Source organism: Leiobunum rupestre, chromosome 3, assembly GCF_980474605.1.
Source record: "Leiobunum rupestre chromosome 3, qqLeiRupe1.1.hap1, whole genome shotgun sequence".
NCBI classification, from domain to species: Eukaryota; Metazoa; Arthropoda; class Arachnida; order Opiliones; family Sclerosomatidae; genus Leiobunum; species Leiobunum rupestre.
In genome coordinates this window covers 19,455,474-19,480,131 of record NC_143386.1, presented here as the reverse complement: position 1 = coordinate 19,480,131, position 24,658 = coordinate 19,455,474, and the positions used below count along the sequence as shown (strand labels likewise).

Sequence of the window (24,658 nt, the reverse complement as noted above, 5' to 3'; positions counted from 1 at the left end):
TTGCATACTTTTGCAAAACTAGTGCGAACTGGCCATTTTGAAGACCTATTTTGCGGAAAGAATATTTTGCATACTTTTGCCAAAGAATTTAGACCCCAGGAATGGAAACTGCAGCTCTATCTACTATCATTTGCTTGTCTCTAGCCTCCAAAGGCAAACCCAGGTTGACGGGCTTATATCCGGTTATATTGATTCGCCTAGCCGGAAGCTCACCCGTCAACTCGAGAGCCGAAACATTAACGGTTTTTCTTTCGATTCCTGGGGTCTATATTATTTTCTTTTGCAAAACTAGTGCGAACTGGCAATTTTCTAGAATAGCGCCCCTCCTATATATTTGTTTTGATTGTGCTATAATATAATATTTTTAAAATAATTTTTCGGAAATGAATTCCTAAGGAGATATAGTTAATTAAAAATTATCCAAAGACTATACATTGGCGCCTGACGGCGCCGCGCACTCACTTCGCTCGAGCGGTGGGGGCGCGTGGTGCCTCCCCAACCCATACTAAAAAAGTCATGGACCATCTACAACACGACCTAGAGGACAGTACCAAGCCTTACGCATGAAGTTTATAATTTTAAATTAACTATATATCCTTAAGTATTCATTTCCGAAAAATAATTTTAACGGCAATAGATTCCTTGCGAAAAATACTATTATAGCACAATCAAAACAAATATATAGTAGGGGGCGTTATTTTTGAAAATTTCCGCATTAGCTACGTTCGCACTAGTTTTGCAAAAGTATGCAAAATATTCTTTCCGCACTCGGTGAAAATTCAGACTGATTTTGTTTATGCAGTTTCAAATTCTCGCCGCTTTTTTTTGGGAAGATGCTGCCTTACGGTATAGGAAAATTGTGAAATTTGAAACTAAGTTCGTCCGAAATTGGGTGATAGTGTACCTTTAAGGCTTGGCAAAAACACGAAGTACTGTTTAAAGGTTAAAAGTTTCCATTATTTACACAAGCACTATATAAACAATACCTTGCGGGTCCTGGCTCTCGGAAATATTACTTCTTGGCGATTTCCTGGGAGGACGATTTATTTAAGCGCCTATAGGGTCGACCGAGCATGTATCGTGTAGCTCGATCTAGTGCTAATCATAATCAGCTATCGACTTTTAATGTCTTTAAATCAGGTGGCCGGCTTACAACGCGTTTAAGGGTGTTTTTTTCATCATTGTAATTCGAGATTTAATGTTCGGATTAAATTAAATCGATTTCTAAATGTTTTAATCGGTTTAATTTTAATAATTTTTAATCACTTCCTTAAATTCCTGTTATTTTTGTTCTATAAAACCTAAATAGAACCTTTTTTTTTAAATAAATAACAAAACTATGTTCATTTCGAATTTTAAACGAATACTAACTTGGAAATCCCTCTGGTGCAAGCAAAGCTTGAAACTTTCTCCTTGATGATTGTGACCGGCTTCGGTGTTGGGCAACAGACGATTAGCAACCCATTCCTCGTCCCAGGCACTGTACGAAACAAAAGCATCGTAAAGATACTTTCTTTCGTCAACTATTCCATCACGAAATTGGCGAATCTGAAACCATTTCAAACGCATTATTTCAAAAAAGGAGAGCTGGATCAAATGGTTTTGTAGCGTTTTTCGGCAGTAGAAACAATTGAAAAAATTATGGTCATGTTTAATAATTAAACCCTTTTCCACTTTTATATTTAAAAAATGTGTAATAATTATATTTTCTTTAATTGTGATTGAAGGGTTTAACAAAAAATATACTCCTCAGCTAAAAGTAATACTTGGAGATTTTGTTAAATCACGGGTGGGTATACGAATGACGTATGTATCTACCAGAAAATCGATCACTTGTTTTCTACTCTTGAAATAGCTGTTGAACATAATCCTAAGCAAAATGCATGTGGACTGGGTGGGCATCTGCATAAATCTGTGGTGGAATTACCCCGCCTGTCTTCTCCAAAGCTTCCTTAGTTCTGGCGATTCTCACCAGACAATAATTCTACTTTTTAAATTATTCACTGTTTTCAACTATTATTAGAAGTTTATGTTACTTTCCAATTTTTTGGTATGATGCCATTTGTACGTCCCTTCACAAAACAAAGATTTAAGCTGGGTGGTTCAAATTGCTTTTTTTTCCAAATTCAAAATGCAAAATACTTCATCAATAACTCAAAATGTAAAATACAAAACTCATTTGGAAAATGGGTTTTTCTCAATTTTGAGAATGGGTTTTTATCAATGCAAAAGGCAAAATGTAAAATGCGAGATACTTTCTCCGCAACTCAAAATGTAAAATACAAAATGCATTTTGAATATGGGTTTTTCTAAATTTTTAAAATGGGATTTTCTAAATGCAAAAGGCAAAATGTAAAATGCGAGATACTTTCTCCAAGACTCCAAAACTCAAAATGCAAATTAGAAAATAGTATCGTCAACTCTAATGACTTGGAAGTGAATAAAGAGACGAACTTTCTCTACAAGAGCTGCGATGATGGTACAGAGTAAAAGCATTTTGAAAATGTTTTTCCACATATCAAACCCACAAAATTCAAAATGTAAAATGCAAAATACTTTTTGTAATTCAAAATACATTTTGAACAACACTAGCTATCAGGAATTATTTCGACTATCTGACACCTAGGAGCAACAAACACAAGGAGAACGCAGCTTGCCTTTAAACACGCTAACGCAGTGTTGTGTACAAATCTCATCGGGCGAACCTTTACGCTCAACGAATTACGGTTGGGGGAAGACAATTTCCGAATTTTCCCCTTCCGACAGCAGGTGCTAAAATGTTTAACCAATGAAAACTGTACACAAGAAAATGCACGATTTTTGACGGGTTGCGTTTTCCTTGTGTGGGGGCTGTGTTTGTTGCTCCTAGCTGACACTTTTATTAACCTTCGTATTTATGTCGCTAATAACCTTGAGGCCCGCACCAGGATTTTCTACTACGTTCTAGAATCTAGATTGAGGGAAGTTTGGCCTATAATGAACAGCTAGGGGACTTACTTCTCTTTGTACTCGATATAGTCCAACTCTAAGGCGCATAGACCATTGATCGTATCGACGATAATAGATTAATAACACCAAGCTTAGAATGGTCAATATACTGAAGGCAGTACTCAGATAAATCTGTAAAAGCAACGAAAGCGACGTCTCGCAGTGGGCCATTGCCTCGGCCAACTCGACATCCGGAAGAGGTCTCGAGTCTTCGCTACATTGCGTCGAATTTGGGCTTAGTAGTGAGGTCTCGTTCTTTTTAAGAAAACGGAGAAAATCCACATTTTCGCACGTCTTGAAATTTTACAAATCGGTTTTGTTAGTTAGATCATAGGGTTACTATAAAAATAAACCTAAGTATATCAATAAACAATTTCATTTATTGATAGTCGTAAGCTGAAGTTTTGGAAGACAAAACAAGTCACTCTTTTGTCTTTGTTGATAGAACTACTTCCAGATTAGTGTGATGGTGATAAATACAAGCGAAAACGCGTTTAAGTCTCAATTTCAAAAATACGAATAGAAGTAACGTCGCGAGTGTTAATAATTTAGTCAATTTTATGTTTCGATTTTATAATTAATAATTATGTTAATAAAGCAAACGTTATTTCTACTTTTGAAAACGTTTCAATTTTCCATAAGCCTTGGCTGCTCCGGGTAAAAGGTTATCGGCAGCGGTTTCTCGGACACTGTTACCCGGCCACCTGAATTAGAGGCTTCAAAAGTCGCTTGATGACTTAGGCCTAAGGTGGTGCCTTGGGTATTAGCCTAGCTGATTATATCGCGTCGATACTAGTAACAGCTCGCGGAGAATTGCCAGATCTTAGCCCGGTACTGATTTGTATGGTAATTGGTAAAAAAATTTACTCGCAGTCTCTGTTATGAATATATATCCCGCTAGAGGGATGGGAAAACGCTTTCGCAATATAACTAAGGAAATTCAGTTGCACCGAAATGTTCCAATTGAGAGCAAGCGGCGGGTTTTACTAATTCGCGAAGGGAATGTGGTAAAATAGAAGCTATTTGAACAGTCCTGTCATGCATTTTTTTTATTTCACAACAAAAATGTATAGCAAGCCTGTTCTATAGACTAAAGTGACTGGTTAACAGTACTGTAGTACATTTAAATAAATAATTTTAACACTTGATAAAATTGCATCTGCTACGACACATTCCCTTTGTGTAATTGCAAAATGCGCAAACAAGGTGTAGTTCATCACTGCGTCTAAATGTGCCCAAGGCTAAATATACTATAACCAAGTACGATAAGATATTACTTTGATCGGTAGCAAGTCCAAGTCGAAACTGGGCTAGAGTGTCAATGTCGAAAAAAGGTCGGTAAGAAAATTAGCTTTAAAACCAAATTATACTTATGTATTTCGGGACTTATGCTGCTACCAAACTATGACCAATGAAATAAGTGATATAAAAAAAAAAATTAGAAACAGACCAAAGGGGGAAGACAGCTAAAAGGGGAAAATACACCACTCGCCTCAAGATCACGTGAAAGTAATTGGAGGCTTAAGTTGCGCTTGCAAATTCGCAATAAAAGTGAATTTACTCTTGGTGACACGGCAACCCTACAAAAGGCTATTAGCTTAGATGTGGGGCTGGATTCTGAATCTGAAACAATCGAACTGGCCACCAAATAAGTTTCTATACTAATTTTAAAGTGATCATTTGTTTTTCCAGCGACCGAAAACTGTTAAAGTAAAGATGGCGATAGAGTAGTATCACCTCGTAGCTTTGGCCATGGCCGCCATTTTAGGCGCGTTTTTTTCTCTATAGGAAACAGCATGGGTGACGTTGCGTGATGTAGCACTGAAACTACTCTATAGTGGCTGAAGACATAAATCTTAGAGAACCAATGAGATACCGAGTCGAATTGAATGATTTTAAGCGGCTTATACTGGCTGACCGTGTGTGGGGGTTGGTAGCAATGCTATAAATCATGTTTACCTATTCGTTATCCCAAAATAAAAAATAAATACAATCTTGATAATATAAAATAGTTAAATGTTTAAACAATTTTCACCTGGCATTTGAATGGATTTTCCGAGATATCCAATTCCACTATTTTAGAAAAATCTCGAAGCATTGCGGAATAAATGACGCTTATTCTGTTAGCTTTGATGGAAAACGTTGCCAGAGAAATATTTTCCGTCAGAATTTCTTGTTCCCAATAGATGACGTTGTTTCGCGACATAAGTAACGATTTCAGATTCGTCAGATTTGAGAATATCCCTGCGGGGATTTCCTGCAATAGTTTAAAAAATATTAATTTCATAGTAGTTTATGATTTAAGGTGTCATTTTGATCCTTGGAAGGGGGAATGAAAAGGGGAATTAAGATTCAATTAGAAACCAAATTCGCTGCAAAAGCGTTCGATATTTAATTTTTCTAATTTTAATATTTTTCAGCCCTGATTTCCAACAACTTTATAATTTATTTCGATAATTTAATTATTGATTTTTAAATTTTTAAACCTGATTCTAATAATAAGAGTTCTGGTTTCGGGATTTGTAGTCCTATTTTCACGATATTCACCCCTGATGTCCAGAGTTTTAGCCCTGGTTTTATATCCAATAATCCGATCCCCACGCGGACATGGCGAATAGGACGTGTCAGCCCCAAACGTGACACCATTCTTAGATTCTTTGCTGAACTATTAATTAACAAAGCTCGGGTAATTCTAGAAACTGTCTTCTAGTGGCAGTGTAATTACAAATTTCGTTTCATATGACAGGAATTTACAGTAGGTTCAATTTTAAGTATATTTTATTTACCTTCTAGGTGATCGGCTTATAAATTGTTTCAAGAACTCATAGAAGTAACTAAGAACTATGAAAATATCACGTTCTTCTTCTCAATCTGAGGGAATTGACGGGCGCCCTCTAGTGTCTACATTTAATACAGTCATAGACAATGTAGTCTTTAAACTAAATTTATTTATTGTTATTATTTTTATTGATATTATTATTTTTTATTGTTATTATTATGTTTTATTGTTAATATTATTTTATTGTTATTATTATTTTTTATTGTTATTATTATATTTTGTTGTTATTTTTATTGTTAGTATTATTTTTATTGTTATTATTATTATTTTTTATTGTTATTATTATATTTTGTTATTTTTATTGTTATTTTTATTTTTTATTGTTTTTTTATTTATTATTATTATGAATTATAATAAATTATACAAAAACAGTCTTTCGAACTGATAAAAAACGTGTTTATTCTTGTAAATACTACGGCTAAGAAGGGACATATATTATAGGTCCACAACAGCGTTTCACGTTTTGTTCAATTTCGCCAAGTGACGTACAGAACACCAATGACGTTTCAGCTAACCGCCATGCTCAGTGCTGTCCCATTTCATTTCAGCTGGCGGGAAACCAGCTCAAACGCTGGTGTGGCCCTTTAAGAGTATTTATGGATTTCCAGTTAGTGTATAAAGCAATGATTTATGTTAAACATTGTTCCGGGAGGAGTCCGAATTCGAACTTTCCTCGTGTCTACACCTACTGGGTTAGAAATTACCGGGAAATTTATTTCCAAATGATTGACTGCTTGGAGGAAATACGAATAGCTTCCATTAAGGGAAATGCATGGTATTTTCAAAATTTAAATTTTTTTTTAAATACTTAGACGGAAGCAAGTGTTTATTGGGGGTACGCCAAAGTGCAATCCTATTTACACTATTTAATAAACCTGAATTTATGTAGCCCAACTGCTCCCAACCGTTAATTTGTATTTTTGTATCAGGGTGTGACGCACCGACCACAGTTTTCAATGGCGCCGTTTTTGTCTGTAAAATCACATTAGTAATTTTTTTCCGTTGACAAAAAGGTCGCCAAACAGATTTTGGCGGCCCCATTTAAGTGGCGCCCGGTTTAAGTTGCCGGCCCTGCCCCCTGTCGGTACGCCACAATTGTGAATAACTCCCGCAGCACCGGCGTTAGGGGGGTAAGCGGGGGAAAAGTACCCCGGGCCCGGGCCTCCGAAAGGGGCCCGCCGGAACGGGTGCCTAACTAAAACTATCTGACTATTTCCAAAAAAAAACAAATTTTGGAGTAAAAATTACCTGGGGCCCGAAAATCCTAGCGCCAGCCCTGAACTCCCGAGTTTGGAACAAAGTGTTGGTTTGCTAACCCTTTGCGTTAACAAACCAACATTTAGTTCCAAACATAACTGCAAATACGATCGTATCAAAACTGCCCCTCTAAATTAAGAAACTATTGCTAAATTTACTTTGGACATGGAAGAAGAAAGCTAAGGAATAGAATTGGGATGCGCGATTCACACCCCATGCGAGAACTCCGCCACCCCCAGGTTAAAGATTTAGAGGGGTGAAAAAAAGGGTTATCGTGGTAAAATATTTGCGACGTAGCATCGAAATAGAACTGTTTGGCGCCCTCTTTCCATAGGAAAAATATATTTTCAAAATTACAGTGATACTGCTGATTGGGTTATAATTAACCAAGCCTAGCTGATTATTGTCTGCGACGACTGGTTTTCTTGCTGCAACTGCGCAATTGATTTCTCGGTTCTCGGGCAAAAAACATCCCATTTTCGGTTTAAAATAATTATGATACGCAAAGCCACCAGATGAGGTACGGCCTGCTCTCGAAAGTCATACCATTGCCAAAGGCGGGACCCAGGGTTAAGAATAAACAGTCAACCAATCTAAATTTAAAAAATATCTTACCAATTTCGAATCTTTAATGAAAGCGGGGAAAATATTTTATGACTGAAGACAGATTTTTAGGGCGTTTTTATTCTAAGATATATAAAATCATGGATGTATGGTACAGTGTTAGTGTACGTAGTTCTTAGTTACGTCTACGCGTTCTTGCTTGTTTTAAGATTTGTAATATCTTATATTTTCATATTTGTACGGTATTTTGATGAATGTCCCACAGTAAAGAAAACGTGGCTTGGTTTTCACCTCAATAAGGTTTCCTCGCAAATCCAAAGATTCTAGCCGTGACAAAGGTGCAAATGGATTATGATTATGTAATAATTGTAGTTTGTTTTCATTGAAAAAGAGTTTTTCCAAAGAGAGCAAGCCTTGAAATGTGAAATCGAAAATGTGTCTTATATGATTGTGGTTCATCTCTAAGGATTTAAGGTTCTTCAATTTGGAAAAAGCGTTATCGTAGATGTGACGAATTTGGCAGTCGTTAAGTTCCAGGCGCTCCAGATGGTGCAGTTCCGAGAGCAGTTCCCTCGTTATAATTGGCTGGTAGTTCGAATTAAGCTTCAGTTCTGTAAGAGCACTCAAAGCTTTCAGGTCTTTATCTTGCACGTAAAGCTGGTTTCTGAAAAATGAACGAAGCAAATTAAATGGAGAATAATTATCGAATTTAAAGTATTTGCTGCTAGAGTGGTGGTTAACTTTCCGGGTGAATAGTCTGTAAGAGCTTCTTTTCCTACCGCCGAAGACAAAATTCGCCTCTTCTGAAAAGGTTTCTCCTATCTTACAATTAAACTACCCAAGATGTTTATATCCGATTTGGGTCAAGCTCGGGCTAGCAGACCTTCATTGCAACTTGAAACTCTAAAATGGGAAAAGTTACATTGGCCTTTCATTTTACCGTTTTACCATGGCAACATCAGGTGTTTTTGAAGGCCTTTGATGCAATTCTACCCAATTAGACTGTATTTTAATTTCTTTGAAAAAACCTTAATTTATTTAAATATCCCAGATTAAATTTGAAACCCAAATTTGCATAGTTATTTAATTTACCTAATTTTAAGCGATTTTGTCCAACTTTACTTCATTTTACCGAAACATCTTGAACGATACGAAATGTATTTGATTTTTACTTAAATATACCCAAACTTCTGTAGTTAAAACTAATTTTTCTTAATTTTTTTTAATTTTTCAGGGTTTATCCATTTTTATCCAATTTAATTTGAAATTTTTCATAAATATAAATTCACCAAAATTAACACGGACTAACCAGAATTTCACATCATTTCGTGCTATCAAAAGTAAATTTTGGTGCTATTTGCCCATTTTATCCCTTTCCATAATTATACCCAAAATGCTTGAAATATTATATCTATACTATCTATACTATATTCCTAAGTGTCTTCTGTCTGTCTTGCGTCTGTTTCTCTATAGGCGTCCGAGCCGTTCAACCTAGGACCTCCAAATTTCTCACAGCTACTCTTATGGCTCAATGGCTGCGAGTCGCGCTATTTTCATCGATTTACAATTAAGTTAATTAATTAAATCATGTATTTTTGCCCCTGGAAAGGTGCCGTGAATCCTGCAACCTACATGCACTTATACAACCAATATTTTCCTGTCTCAGTCAATTTCTTGGCTGCGGGAGGGGGGGATAGGGTTTTGTTATGACTCAGCTAGTATATATATAATACTATGTCGAGCAGTAGTAGAGTAATTGTATGTTCAGATTTTGGAAACATTATCCCGCCGTCCTACATTCGTTTCGCACTGTCCAGTTGTTGAGCGATTTAGCCGTTTTTTTTGTTTATATGTAGTACTCGATTGTATCAATTGATATTTCGAATAAGTGAAATATTTCCTGTCCCCCAGATTTTGATATTTAATTGTTATACTTGTTTTTTTTAAAATAATTCCGATTGGAATTTAAAAATAAGTACAAATTTAAAATAACAGTTTATTATTATTACTGATATGATATGTTTTGCCGTAGCTATACTGAATACTATCAAACAACCATGATATAGTAATGCCGGTCGTGTTTGGTTTAAAATGCCGGCACGTTTTCGCGCTGACAAAGTCTATAGTAGGTCTGAAATTTTTTGAAAGACACAAACATGGGATCAACAACTTCGTTTCTATTGTTGTCCAGCTCGAGTCGTCTCAGTTTGGTTAAACGTAGCGATCCTTGTAAATTGATAATTCTATTCTCGTTCAAGTACAGCTTTCGAAGTCCGCTCACTGCCTGAAATGCGTCTCCCTCAACGTATTGAATGCCGCAGTTGCCCAAATTGAGTATCTCGAGTGATTTCATCTCAGGAATGGAGGCAAAGTTCAGGTGTAGAAAAACATTTTCACTGAAAATAAATACCGCGAGTCAATTAAAATTTATCGTGTTAGATTAGTCCTACTGTAAATAGATCCGATAAAGACTGTGCGCTCCTAGTCGTGATCTGTTTCAATATGTTATGTCATGTGTCGTATTTTTTACCGGAATCATTAAATATATTAAGGTTGTTTTTATCTATTTTAAGAGTATAATTAGTGTTTAATATAAAAAGCAATGCAAAATATACTTAATTTAAAAGTAATGTAATAATTTGAAGGTTTATGGTGCTACTATAATCAATTTCGGGGATGGGGTCTTTTAATTTATTAGTCTTTACTCGCGAGTACTTGAAAATTAATTTTTTGTGACGTACTTTATGAACATTTTCACACTTTTGTGAAGTATAATAACCAGCAAGTATCAATTTACGCATATAGCTTCGGGGATATGCTTTTGTAGCGACGCCCCATTTTAGGCATTATCTTCATTTTATGTTTAGAGCGCCATCTCTTGAACATAATAAGAAACACAATTCAAGAGAATTAATATATTTATTATTATTAATCTTTTTATAAATACCGCATATTATTAATATAAATTATATTAATTACAATTCAATCTTATAACTTTGACATTTTGAATATATGATGTAATTTTTCTCATTAATAATAAAAACTATTAATCTTAGTTTTAAAATACTGTTCTAAAATTATATTTAGAAGCAGTAAGCAATTTAGAACTTGATATATGTTAAAGTCATAATTATAATTAGTTTTGGTTTCGCTCAATAAAAATAAATACATATGGTAAACTACACGGAAACGAAATTGAGCCGGTTCCAGGTTCTCCCTTGCTTCAGTCGGCGGCTTATCTTGTCTAGTCTCACGTATCCCGAATTCAACCCGATAACAAAATTCTTAACCCAAACCCGACTCGAAAAGAGTACAACCCTTACTCGACCCAATAGTAAAATTTTTAACGGAAAGGGGTACAACTCGAACTCGATCCGATATTGAAATTCTTAAACGGAAACCCACCCGATCAGGAAATTCTTAACCTGATATAATTTTAACCAAACCAATCAAGAATTGACACTCTAAAGGACCGAGTATCCGAAACCCAAAGTTGCGTGAACGCCCTCCGTGCTATCGCTCACGAAAAAAATTATATTACGATAAGAAACACCGCCAGATCAGCTTTAAAGTAGGAGATTTAGTCTTGCTAAAAGCGTATCCCCAATCTTCAAAAATTAAGCGCTGTTCAGCTAAATTAGACGATAGATTTAATGGTCTTTTCCGAATTTTACAAAGAATGTCTGATCTGTAATATACATTTTAGAAACACTTGATAAAAAACCGAGGAATTTAGGGACTCATAACACTGTCAATTTGAGGCTCTATAATGCCAGAAACAGAATTTGGATGTTTAATATTGTGTACTTATTGGATAAATTTTCTATTTGAATTTTTTTATTTTCTGCTTATGAATTAAAATACCACATATTTTTCACAGTTCAATTTTGTTTTCACAAATTGTTTTATGATCGTAAATTTTTCGTTTGCCAATTTTATTAATTTGTGGTATAACACTGTTGGATTATTTGTTTTTTACCTCGTCATTGGTTATTAATTACTGTTTATTGATCGTAAATATTATTTTACTGAAGTTGATGTTTTGCGTTTCGATTTATTACTAGTTTTGTTTTATCGAATAGTCACAATAGTGTATTGTAATGTAGTGGGAATTTTTACTTTTTTGTTGGTTATTGTGTTGTAAAGTGTATTCATTTCCATAATTGGCTTTATAGTGGATGGGAATGTAAGGGTCGGGTATGGTTTCGATAGCTGTTAAAAGCTTCTTTTGTATAGACTCTTAAACGCGCCTTCCCAATCGACCGCCATTACCTTACAGTCTACGGGGAGGGTGATGAAAAAACCGGTTTTAGGGTAAGAAATTTCTGCGGTAGAGGGCTGGCTCGTTGGTTGTCTGACGATTATGGCGGCGCCCAGTAAACGTTTCTAAAAAGAGTGTATACTTCCTTCGGTATGTGCGGTTTTCCCGAGTAGGCAACTGTTCTCCCCTTATTTTCGTCCGTTTCGTTCACCCTGTTGCGAGGTTTCATTGGGGGACAGTCTGCGCGGAGTTTCAGAGAGGAGTCCGAGGGAGGGACCGTGAGAGTAAGCAGTTTTGGTTCGAAGTAAAATGTGATTTGTAAATGTGTTTTTTTATTAGTTCATTAAAAACTTTATTATTTACTATACTGTATAAGCCGCTAAACTTCAACATGTCGAGCGACCCCTTGCATATTCTTCACCCAAAATCAACCCGGTAACAAAAGTGTTTATCGGAACCCAACTCGATTATAAAATGTTGAATTCAAACCGGACCCAAAAAGGATACAGCCCGTACGCGACTCGATAAAAAATTCTGAGTTCAAACTGTACTCAAAAAGAGTACAACACATCCGCGATCCAATAATAAGATTCCAGGAATCCATAACTCTACTTGAAATGCTTATTGTGCCGTAGAGCGTATGATAAGATCACTCTGACGGCTTTTTCCCCGCCTACCAGAGAAAAAATCCCCTCTGCGCGCGCTCCCCTCTCACGTTGTTGTTGGGTAAGTTAACATAGGGACGTCAAACAAAAACCGTCTGCCGCGATAAGCATTCCAAGTAGAGATATGGATTCCAAAAGATTCTTAATCGGAACCTGACCAGTAAAGGGTACAATCCGTATGCAACCCGACAATAAAATACTTAATCCAAACCCGACCCAAAAAGAGTGCAACCCGAACTCGACCCGATATTAAAATTCTTCACCCGAACGTGACCGGAAAGAGTACAACCCAAATCCAACTCTGAACCAACAAAAACGGGTACAACCCGAACTCAACCCATCAATAGAATTTTTAACACAAACCTGACCCGATAATAAAAATCTTAACCCAAAACCGACCGATCCAACGTGAGCCGATAGTAAAATTCATTACCCGAACTCAATCCGAAACGATTAAAACCCAAACTCGACCCGATAACAACATTCTTAACCTGAACCCGACCCGATCATATAATTCTTAACCCATACCTGAAACGGATAGGGTACAACATGTACTCGACCCGATGTAAACTTTCTTAAACCAAACCGAAACTGGTCAAACATAACTATAAACCGTATATTAATTTTGAAAAAAAGTGTCTGTCTATATGATAAAGTGAAAAGGAACATAGTGAAAACCAATTTTTTTTAATGACATTTTATTTGAAATAGGCTTGAAATAACTATAATTCCAAAAATGTCGTTGCTTTATTTTTTGAAGTTGATGGTTTTACATTTTGTAATTTTCTCATGATAATTAAAATATCGAGGATGACGTCATTTCCTATTTTCGGTTGCTTGCTCTAAGGCTGAGAAAAGGCAAGGGTAAAATCGAGTGCCTAATAGAGCTGAAGCTTAGGGGCCCTGGTGTTAGGTAATCCACCACTGTTTGAAGACGGATTAAGATTTCCTATCTAAATTGTGACCACTTTTTACTAATAATATTGAGTAATTTTACTGAAAGCTGTGTACAAATCCATTAAGTAGTGGTGACCACCCAAATTCAAATTAATTTCACCAAATAATTTTCATTTAAGTTACGTGTGCTCACTAGGTCGTTATGGAAACAAAGATGGAATTTGTATTCCAATAGAAATTTACACTCAACCACTTCACATTCTATTGGTTGAAAATCGCTAGCCCGAAAGCCTGGTTCTAAGATGCCTCACGCTTTGGTGCTGTTGTCGTGAAAGATTTTCATGGGGTATTTCTCTGACCCCCCCCTTTCACTTAACGTCATTGGAATCCAAAACGGGAGAAACTAATTACGGAATGATACTTGTACTACATGTAATGCAAATATATTTTTGAATTTGGTCTTTATTTATAAATATGCTTCATTAGATTAACTACGGCTCTGAAGAAGTCGATGTAAATCGAACAGTTTGGGCTAATCGCAACACAAACAAGCCAATAGCATGTTGAAAATCGTCAACCCAAACCAGACCCAATAACATTTCTGGTTGAAAATCGTCAACCCAAACCCCACCCAATAACATTTCTTGTTGATAATCGTCCACCCGAACCTGACCCAATAACATTTTTAGTTGAAAACCGTAAACCCGACCCAATGCCAATGGTTGAGCTGTCAGGACGTTAGTATAGATGTGGGACCCATATTCCCATTTCTGCATTGATGCACACTTTTTCAAATTTCGCCTTGGGTATTAGCCTAGCTGATTAAATAATAATTGACCTCGCAACTGACCTAAAATCCAAATGCTTGAGATTTGTTTCGTTGAGACTTTTAAGTGCCTCAGTTGGAATTAGCGGGATGTCAAATCTCAGTTTAGCTGCCTTGAAAGTGCTTAAATTTGAGTTCTTCAAAGAGAGCGTCAAGTTGAATAGAGCGTCTTCGTTAATGGGATTGCCACTGACATCCAGGTATTGAAGATTAACTAAATTGGAGAAAGACTCCCTGGAAATTTTTGACACGTTGCAGTGGACCATTTTGAGGATATTCAAAGACTGAGTCATTTCTCCCTGCAGGAAAGAGCTCTTCAGTTCAGATATCATCTACGAAAAGAGTAATTAAGTGGGTTGCAGCGAAAATTTTTAGAAGCACCAGAATATATTTATCACGGAACTAAAAAAGGAAAAACCTAATGATAATTGAACATTTTGCTATTCCTGCGTCTCACATAGCCCTTGGCAGCTATTTCCCAAAGAGACATACATATGGTTTTAAAAACAACTAAGAGAAATTTGGCATGAAAACTGTATTCAAGCCACCATGGCTATTGTAAACGTTTTTAGATATTAATTTATTTCCTATTCAGAAAGTGTTAATTTCATTTTGAAAGCGTTCTAAATTTCGCAAAGCCTTGGCCTCAATCAAAGTGATTAGATTTGTGGGATTATGTTTCTTATGATATTTACGATTAGTTTTGGTCTAAAATAATAATGATTTTACCAATTAGTATTGGTCTATAATACTTATGTTGTTACTGAATAGTATTAGTCCAAAATACATTTGTTGTAACCGAATAGTATTAGTCTAAAATAATAATGATATTACCGATTAGTATTGGTCTAAAATACTTATGTTGTTACCGAATAGTATTAGTCCAAAATACATTTGTTGTTACCGAATAGAATTAGTCTAAAATACTTATGTTGTTATCGAATGGTGTAAGTCTAAAATTCATTTGTTGTTATCAAATAGCATAAGTCTAAAATACATTTGTTGTTACCAAATAGTATTAGTCTAAAATAATTATGTTATTATCAAGTAGTCTTAGTCTAAAATAATTATGTTATTATCGAGTAGTCTTAGTCTAGAAAACTTACGCCATTGTTGGAGAAGTCCAGTTCTCGCAACCTTCTGAGTCCACTCAGAGAGTCTGAAAAGCAGTTGACGCCCGTGAAATGGTTCTCGTTGAAGTTAATAAACTCAACCTCGTTTATCTCAAGAAAGAAGTCTGATGGGACGGCAGTTAGGTTTGTCCGAGTAATTGATATTCGTTTTAGTGAGGTAAAACCTTAAATTTTCAAAGTATCTTGTACACAAATATTTTGCTTTGTACAAAAATTTTGCCATTTAACATATCTTAGCACCATTAAAATTTTATCAAAATCTACGAAACATATTCAATCAGAGCAATAGCTGTCTCGTAGATGCAAATAAATAAAAACTCTTTGAAAGGTGCAATCCCAAAACCCTATTTAGATTACTGTTGATACCCTAAAAACGGCATTCATATTAAAACAGTAACTCCATCTCTCGGGAACGTTTCCTAATATTTTTTGGAATAAAAAATCATAATCTACCGAGTATTATACAATTAATGATTCATTAAATTATTAAATTGCTCTTATTAAGAACAAGAACTAAAACTAAAACGTTTTAAGGACCGAAACTAGTTGGCGCTGTACAGTATTGGTAATTAGTAACGTACTTATCCACGGATTTCCAGAGCCTACAATAAAGCTACGAGTCAGTGCCACAAGTGGCAGAAAAATGAACCAAATATTTGAGGATATGTTACTTTTAAATGTCACCAGTCAAATATTCTGCAGACACTTAAATTCCACAAGAGGGATTATTGTGTTTTAATATTTCATCGTTGACCTTTAATTTTTACCTATAAACCAATTGGTCACCTTTTAAATTCACCCCCTTCATGTGCATATTTTATAATTTTAACGAAGAATAAACATAAACTTGGGGAGAATGACAATGTTTAGATGGTTTCCGGGGCTGCTTCAGATCACGATCGAAAAGTAAGCTCAACTCAAAAATCCAATCAGCCCGGTTCTCTGAAACTCATTTCTCAATCCTCCCCACGTGGCAGGAGAAAGCTCCCATGTTGCGTGTGGATCGTATAAATCAGGAATCCATACCTCTACTTGGAATGCCTATCCTGACGTATCGCGTATAGTAAGAACACTCTGACAGCTTGGCCCCGCCTACGAGAGAAAATATCCCCTCTGCGCGCGCTCCCCTCTCACGTAATTTTTGTAGGCAAAGTGACGTCAAGAAAAACCGTCAGCCACATCGGGACGAAAATCTACCAAAATAAGCATTCCAGGTAGAAGTATGGATACCTGTATAAATAAATATATTTTTGTTTTAATCATCATGTCATGCACACGAGTGCCAGATAAGTCTGATAACCGAGGTGCTCTTTGTAAATAAAGATACAAATTTCAAAAGGCATTGGACATACAAACGCTTTTAAAGAACGGGATGCTTTGTGACCAAGGTTTATCAATTAATTTTCATACGTATAATTTCTATGATTAAATTATAAATGTTATAAATGCCGGTTAAAAGGAGTAAAAGTAACATGGTATCTAAATTAATTTTTAGCGCTAGGAACGCTAATGTTTTTCTGGTGATAGGTATGTTATATTCTGAAGCGTGTGCCTTTTCTGGAATTGAAAGATGGTTCGACCAAAGAGAATTATTCTAAATAACTCACTGGGTAACCCAAGAAAAATCTCTTATCATATTATACCGAAGTGTAGATTTGACTGAGTGTGAAATAAGGAATTGAAACTTAATTACCGAGCTCATAATTGCAAATCCCGATTTGAAAAACATGGTTAAAATATCTCAAATGTATTCCAGTTAAAATCTGTATTCACTAACAAAATTCAGAAAAAATATTTTGGTCGTGTGAAAAGTTCGTAACTGACTTTAAAGAGTGTTTTCAATTAATAATTAACCTACCTTTGAGAAGATCTTTCGTTACTCGTTTGACCGTCGCATTTGTGAGAGTGAACTGCGCGAGAAAATTTCCAGGAAGCGATAAATTAAGTGCTCCTGTTATTTCGTAGTCCGTAAAATTGTTAAATGGAAGAGCAGTGCTATTTGTTGATAAATTTGAGAAGCAGAGAGAAATGGGCTGTTGGGAGCAGTCTGAAATATCGAAATATCTAAATTTTAATTCCAAAATAGAGTAATTATCTTATGTTAGTCGTTCCCACTTTAATAAATTAATGATGAATTAAATAAAAAACTTGTATACTTTTTGGTAAAGTATTAAAGGCAGTTTATTGAAAAACTACGGAATACTCCTTAGGATTCGCTATCAACTAAATCGTGGTTTATAAATGAATACATTTAGCAGTTTAAAATTGAGAAAAAAAACGATGTAAAAATAAATAAATCGCAATTATAAAATGAATAAGTTTTGCAGCTCAAAATTTAATAGCTTTTGCAGCTCAAAAATTTATAAATTTTGCAGCCCAAAATTGAATAAATGTTTACTTTTAAAAATGAAAGAAGCGCTATTTAAAAATAAATAAATGTTAATGTTTTAATAATTTAAAATTATGATTTTGAGGCCATCCGAAAGCTGAAAGATCTGCCCTCGTTTTTTCCGAAGCAATAATGTATGAATTAAATCCACTTCATTTTAATCAATGATTTAAACGGGCTGTAAGTAAATGATTTTAAAAAAAAATCATTGATTTATATCGGCTATTACATTTCATTGTATTTATGAAAATGTAAAAAAATAGTTACTGTAGCAATAAAAAGGATTTACTTTTAGTAATCATATTTAAAAAAAGCTTAATTGAAATTTAAGTATTTTAGTAAATTTTAGAAAATTATCAATCAAGTGATTAAGAAAAAGATACGTAATAAATTTAACAATCATTTAAATTAAAAAAAGTGAAATAGAAATACGATTCAAACGAAATAAATCGATTTTTACGATTTTTTAAATGAATAAAAAACATAAACCCAGTGTCAAAATGGGAAAGCTTTCTTTTAAGTAAGGTTAGAATTACAAAACTTTATTTGAATTGCTCAAACTTGAGTTTACAGCGTTGTAGTTCGCAAAGGAAACAGCTTACCTTTTGAAAGAGTGCTAATTATTAGTAAGCCGTTGAACATGAACAGGAACTTTGGAATGAGGCTGCGTGTAGCTACTATTTCTTCATACATCAGATCCGTTTTCTCATCTAAAATTTGGATGTTAATCATATTTATTATTTTAACTCGTTTTTTCGGTCTGTTTACCACCGACTTACAGTTTTAAATCTCTGTGGCTATTTCAGTGGTAAACCATCTGTGGCTATTTTAAACTGACTTTTAGTAGTAAATATCAATGGATATTTACCATTGACTTAAAATGATTAATCTCGCGGGCGAGTTACCACCGACTTTCAGTGGTAAATAATAAATCATAAATTGCTCGGCTATTTTCGAACGGAATTTGGGTGGTAAACAACTGCTTAGACTTATTTCCCTTAGTTTAATTATAAGTTTTTAATCACTTATCCGCGTATAAATTAAATTAATATAAAAAGATTATCGTACAAACCTCATTTAGAAGTTGAATATATTGGTAAAAAATATTGGCACTTGAATCGTAGGGGCACTAGGCGTGTTTGTGGATTAAGGATGAGATAAAAAAAGAAATATTCTGGAAAATAACCACGAGACATTTCCAACGACGTATTTAACCAGGAAGTAAAAATACGCGTACATAATAGTAATAGTTTTAGTTGACGCTACTTTAGAATTCCCCACAAAAGAGACGGAAGTCCTTCCTGATATTCTTAAAATCGCATCTCCAAAGAGTTGACTATAAATTTATTTACAACTCTTTTGAACGTTTATCAATATATTTAACACCATTAAAAACGATTTTTAATATATTTAAATCATTTGAAACGAATATTAATGTATTTAAAACATTTTACATGGTTACTATTTTATTTTCAACAATTTTCAACAATTATTTATTTATTTTCAATAATTTTAAAGGTTTTTCCATTTATTTACAACCATTTTAAAATATTATAAGTATTACTTCAATTTATACTATTAAGAATGGCCGGTAGGCCATTCTTATTTAGGGGTCAGCGCGATTTCATATGGCTAAAATTAATACAGCCAAGCGCAGGAGAATCAATAGTCGGGTCGCTAAAAAATTTAAGACTTTATTTTAAGCGATTTTCATGTCCAAGACTCAGTATTGTGGATGCCTAGCGGGATTATTCTTACTGTCAACAATTATTGTCTGGCAGTACTACAATTAATTTTAATGTATCAGCGTTGGTGTACAGTACAGAGATATCCATACGGATTTGTTGCTACTGTCAACTTCAGCGAGAAACGTATTAGAATCCCGTCATTTAACGAAAGTTAGTCGACTGTAGATAAGAAACTTCGTACTGTAATGAGTTAGTGTACCATTTTTGACATGGAAGGCCAGCTGATCAGCTCGTATCCTGTTTCGCGGAAAAATGGAAAAATCAAATTTCGTCCGTCTTCGAGTTAACGTTGTTTTTCGCAATTTACTCAAGAAATAATAAACCATTTCTTATGGGAACTTTATTTAAATCTCATTATTTATACGTAATTAAGTATTTTAACCAAAAATTATCATTATCGTAATTAATTTAATTGCAGTTTAATAGTAATTAACATTTAACCTGTTAAGCCTTTGCTTCGTAGGGAAAATTAGCCCGTTGAACCTGATCATATATTCTAGGTAAAAAATAACGTATTTAGATAATTTAGTAGTACCAGAAATAATTTTGTGGAAAGTGAAATTTAGTTTAAAGTTAATTTTGTTTTATCTCTTCCATAAGTTTTTTTTATCAAGCTGATTTTTTACAGAGTTAAAAAAATTAATAATTGAATTTTAATTTAGGTGTATCCATCTAGCATTGTGTAAATAATTTTGGGAATTTTAATTACAGTAATGAAGTATGGTAAATATTCGAATAATTTTTCATAACAATAAACGTTCTGGGCATTCAAACTTAATCCTCTATGACTCTATGTAAAGGCGTCTTAATTATTCAAAAGCTTAACGAGTGAGTAGACTGAAATTATTGTTATTTGAGGATCAGTTATCATCAGTAGTGTACGAGTCTTACCGTTGTAAGGTAGTATACAGCCAGAACAGGGCTGGATAGACCCACCATTCAAGTACTGTTAATAAATGTTTGCCTTTGTGGCTATAAATTACACGTTTGCCTTCGTGAATATAAATTACACTTTGCCTCGGTGAATATAAATTACTCATGGTTGGTTTTTAATTTGAAAGCTCGGCAGAGTTGGAAAAGTAAACGATTCAAAGCTCTTCACAAATCAAGCTATGCTACCCATAAACACTATCTCATCAAAGGTCTGTTTTTGATTGAAAGTTTTACCAAAATTAGCATATTTCACTTGCTTACTAGAACCAGTTATACACCTATTATCTTGTTATCTAAGTCTTAATGGTAAATTAAAACTCAATTTGACATAACCAATTATCATCATTTCCCAATGTTAAGTAAAATATTTAAAATAATATTCAATGTATTTACATTCAATAATATTAAAATTTCTGTTCAAAATATTTAAAATTAAACCTATTTATTTTCTAACTTATTGCTTTTATTTTAAATTATTAATTTTAGGAAAAATATGACATGTGAGGCAGAGCAAAGGGACAACTAATAAATAAAAAAATGCTTTTATCAAAGCAGTTGGAAGGTTGATTTAAGGGGTAGTTGGGATCAATGAAGGCACAGATATTGGAAATGTTTTAGAATTAAAGAGTTATTCTTTGGAATTATTTTAAAAAGAAAAATATATTTCTAAAATAATTTCCATAAATTTTTCACCATCTTTTATATATTTTTAAACCCTTTCCTTAAATTTGAGCCTTGAAACTGTAACAGTAAACTGAGAAAATTTTAAATTGTAAAGGATTACGTGTAAAATTACACCATCTAAATTGCTGAAACTCATTATAGAAACTAAACTAGTAAAAAAGGCACCAGTAAAAGAGATTTGCAATGAATTTAATCAAGAAAGTTATTAAAGTTAACAGAATAGGTACAGTTATTGCCTCTATTTTCACAATAATAGCCGCCTAGAGTTAAATCTAGGCGGCTATGGCACAATCAACAGATGATATTCTCTACCTATAGAGAGAACCTGCAAGTGCAAGGAGAGCCATGTGTCTTGTCCTTTAGCTTAGAAAAGGTAAGTCATGAATTTTCTTTTATTAAAAAGACTTTCAAGAGACCCTCTAGTCAATTTAAAATACGTAATTCAGTTGTCGTACATTATGAACCCAAAGTTACGACTGAATGACTTATTTCAATTCGACTAGGTCTTTCTTGAAAGTCTTTTTAACAATTGAAACAGAGAGAGAATTAGCTTACATGTACATAGAAATTTGCAAACTCCATTAACCATTTAATTTCTTATGTATTTATATCCAATTTTAATTTAACATATAAAAAAGCATATTAATTAAGGTTATAATACTTTGCGAGTAGTAGTTTGAAACACAAAACTGCAGAATCCAGTTACGACAGCATAGCAGACGTTTATACAGGGCTTGCTCATTTGATATCTAAAATTATCTTCTTGCGATAATTTCATTAAATGAAAAATCCCGTTTTTCGCGTTTTTGGCCTAGAAATTCCCATTTTTTTATATAGATATTCAGATTAATTCTGAAAATGAATCCCACTTTAAGGTTTTATTTATTACAAAATTACTTACATTTGAATAGTTTTGCAAAAACATATCCTCAAAAGTTGCTTTGGATATTTAGATCGTGACTTTCATTACTTTTATAATCACCCTTTATTAAATATCCATCGCTTTTCCAGTTTTCCCTCTTAAATTGCATTATTCCCTTTTAGCGTTTTTAAAGGTTGAAAAATTCCGGAAAAAGGAAAAATTCCCCGCATATGGAAGCTCTACATCTATTGCATTGAAAATCAATGCCAGAAATAAGCGATTCAAAAATATGGTGCCTTATTAGGCAAAATAACTCACCTCGTAGTACGTCTTTTTCTTTCGAATTTTTTTATCACACAGCCCTATTTTATATCCATGGCGGCCGATTTTAAAATTCATTTTAAATATTTCCATTTGAATATACATAATTCTGAACTAAAACACGCGTACTCCTTTACAATTTAAAATTTTCTCAGTTTACTGGTACAGTTTCAAGGCTCAAATTTAAGGAAAGGGTTTTAAAATATACATATAAAAGGTGAGGAAAAATTTATGGAAATTACTTTAGAAATATATTTTGCTTTTTAAAATAATTCCAAAAAATATCTCTTTAATTCTAAAACATTTCCAATATCTGTGCCTTCATTGATCCCAACTACCCCTTAGATCAACCTTCCAACTGCTTTGATAAAAGCATTTTTTTATTTAATAAATATAGGAGAACCGATCTCCATCTTAGATACAAGATATCGGTTATTTTCTGCGTAAAATGTCTTTTGTGGAAATTCCTAAGAATATTGATTGCTTTTAAAATTCGACATACATCAACTATGATTTTTCTGAGTAAATTAAATATAGAAGTTACTATGGCAAAATGTTATCCATCTTGGATTCAAGATGGCATATTATTTCGAAAAAAAAGTGGATTCAGTTGTGAGGTGAATTTCGAAATCCACTTTCTTGAGTTCAAAATAGTTTTATCGTTAACAAATTGCTTTTGCAATTTAAAAAATAAAAACCGGAGTCCTAGAAATAATATATTATCATTATCGGCTGTAGTTAACATGTAGTCTAGGCTCTAGACATCATGTACCTTTGTTATTGGAGGAACCACGCCTAGTGAGCATCTAACTCGGCTCCCGACACAAGAAGTTAACTAACTCTCGCAACGGGACCCCAAGCCACGAAACTGTCTTCGATTCCATCTGTCCTGGCAACGTGCCTAGATATGATTAAAAATGAGAATTTGAGCCTTTTGAAGATTTCAACTGACCAAAAAGTTGGAGGGGGCAATAACATTAGTGGCCCCTCCCAGCTAAATTCTAGGGAGGGGCATTGTCCCCCTTGCCCCCCCCCCCTGGTTCCTACGCCCCTGTATACCTATAACGTAGGGGCATCATTAAAGGTTCGAAGCAAAGCAGATTCTCTGAAAGATGAATTAATTTATTGTATGGTTTATACTTACCTCGTTAAATATTAATTATATACTTCTGACTTTAGTAATTGTTTCGCTCAATAACATTAAAAGGTTTTTGCGCCAACTGGAGATCCGCTTGGAATATTACTTCGAACTAGACTATGTAAAAAAAGACCTGGGTACGCACGCAATTATAATAACAGCAGAGTACACTGTGCTTTAAAATACCAATGGAATCTAGGAATCGATTCTACTCGGGTCTGAAGGGGGTTTACCGACAGCAATTTGTCGGATCCAAAGGTGGGCACTTTCTGCTCATTCACATTTCGAAACCTGTATCTGAACAGGGAAAATCCAATAATGGGAGAAAATAATATTTACTCCCGAAACTACGAGCTTAAATTTAAAACATGAATATCTCCAGATATGAAACCTAGGAAATATTCTTTAGAAATCTATTCGTTAAGAAAAATTACGTCAGAACACTAACTTATCAAAAGATATTTCGAAATAAATGTTGTTTGAACATATATTTTGCGATCAGTTTCAAAATTACTACCGTAATCAGATATTATAATAACTTGCGAAGGTCGTTCCCGGCGAAATCATTTCAAATAGATTTTTCGTCTAATAATGCCACTGCTATCTTGAAAATAATATCTTTATCGGGGATACATAGTTTTATAATAATATTTTTGGTTTGGGCGAACCAAAATATTAAAAAACTGGTCAAGACAGTACGTTTCTAGTTTAGTAACGAATATTGGACCAGATTAGACCTATTATTTTAATATTTTATTTCCGCTTTACGCTCCTCGTAAATGTTATCAGTTTGTTTAAAAAAATAAAAACATCTACTAAGGTTGAAAGTGAGAAAAGAGAACCTCCAAAAGTTCGAAGAGCTTAATAAATACCACCAAAATTTGCGTTGAGTGGAGGGCAAAAAAGCGTAAACAAGACCTCCCGAGAGGCAGGCGACCAGAGGGAAGTAAAATGGGAGGAAAAACTATTCAATAATTCAAAAACTAATAATAAGGAAAGAAAATATTTTCGGATATGTTTGGAAATTTCCAATCAAATTGAATAATTTACTGTATGGGTCCCATTGTCCAAGTAATTGTTTAAATAATAATAATAATCAGCTAGACTAATACCCAAGGCACCACCTTATTAGACGGTAAAGGGTGGTGGGGTG

At 34.2% G+C, this 24,658-nt stretch overlaps 1 protein-coding gene across 1 annotated transcript in view; it reads right to left on the bottom strand.

Moving 5' to 3' along the window:
* Window positions 1-23,557, bottom strand: part of LOC149949760 (uncharacterized) — a 39,601-nt gene extending 16,044 nt beyond the window's left edge. The window contains exons 1-11 of the mRNA XM_090169494.1: window positions 23,512-23,557; window positions 23,140-23,268; window positions 18,422-18,529; window positions 17,289-17,477; window positions 15,404-15,594; window positions 14,322-14,629; window positions 9,805-10,044; window positions 7,940-8,312; window positions 5,024-5,245; window positions 2,998-3,282; window positions 1,372-1,548 (exon numbers count right to left, since the gene is read on the bottom strand). Coding sequence (XP_090025620.1) covers window positions 1,372-1,548; window positions 2,998-3,282; window positions 5,024-5,245; window positions 7,940-8,312; window positions 9,805-10,044; window positions 14,322-14,629; window positions 15,404-15,594; window positions 17,289-17,477; window positions 18,422-18,529; window positions 23,140-23,173 — 2,127 coding nt within the window. The 5' untranslated portion in view covers window positions 23,174-23,268; window positions 23,512-23,557. The remainder of the gene's footprint in view (window positions 1-1,371; window positions 1,549-2,997; window positions 3,283-5,023; window positions 5,246-7,939; window positions 8,313-9,804; window positions 10,045-14,321; window positions 14,630-15,403; window positions 15,595-17,288; window positions 17,478-18,421; window positions 18,530-23,139; window positions 23,269-23,511) is intronic.
* Between the last annotated feature and the right edge of the window lie 1,101 nt (window positions 23,558-24,658).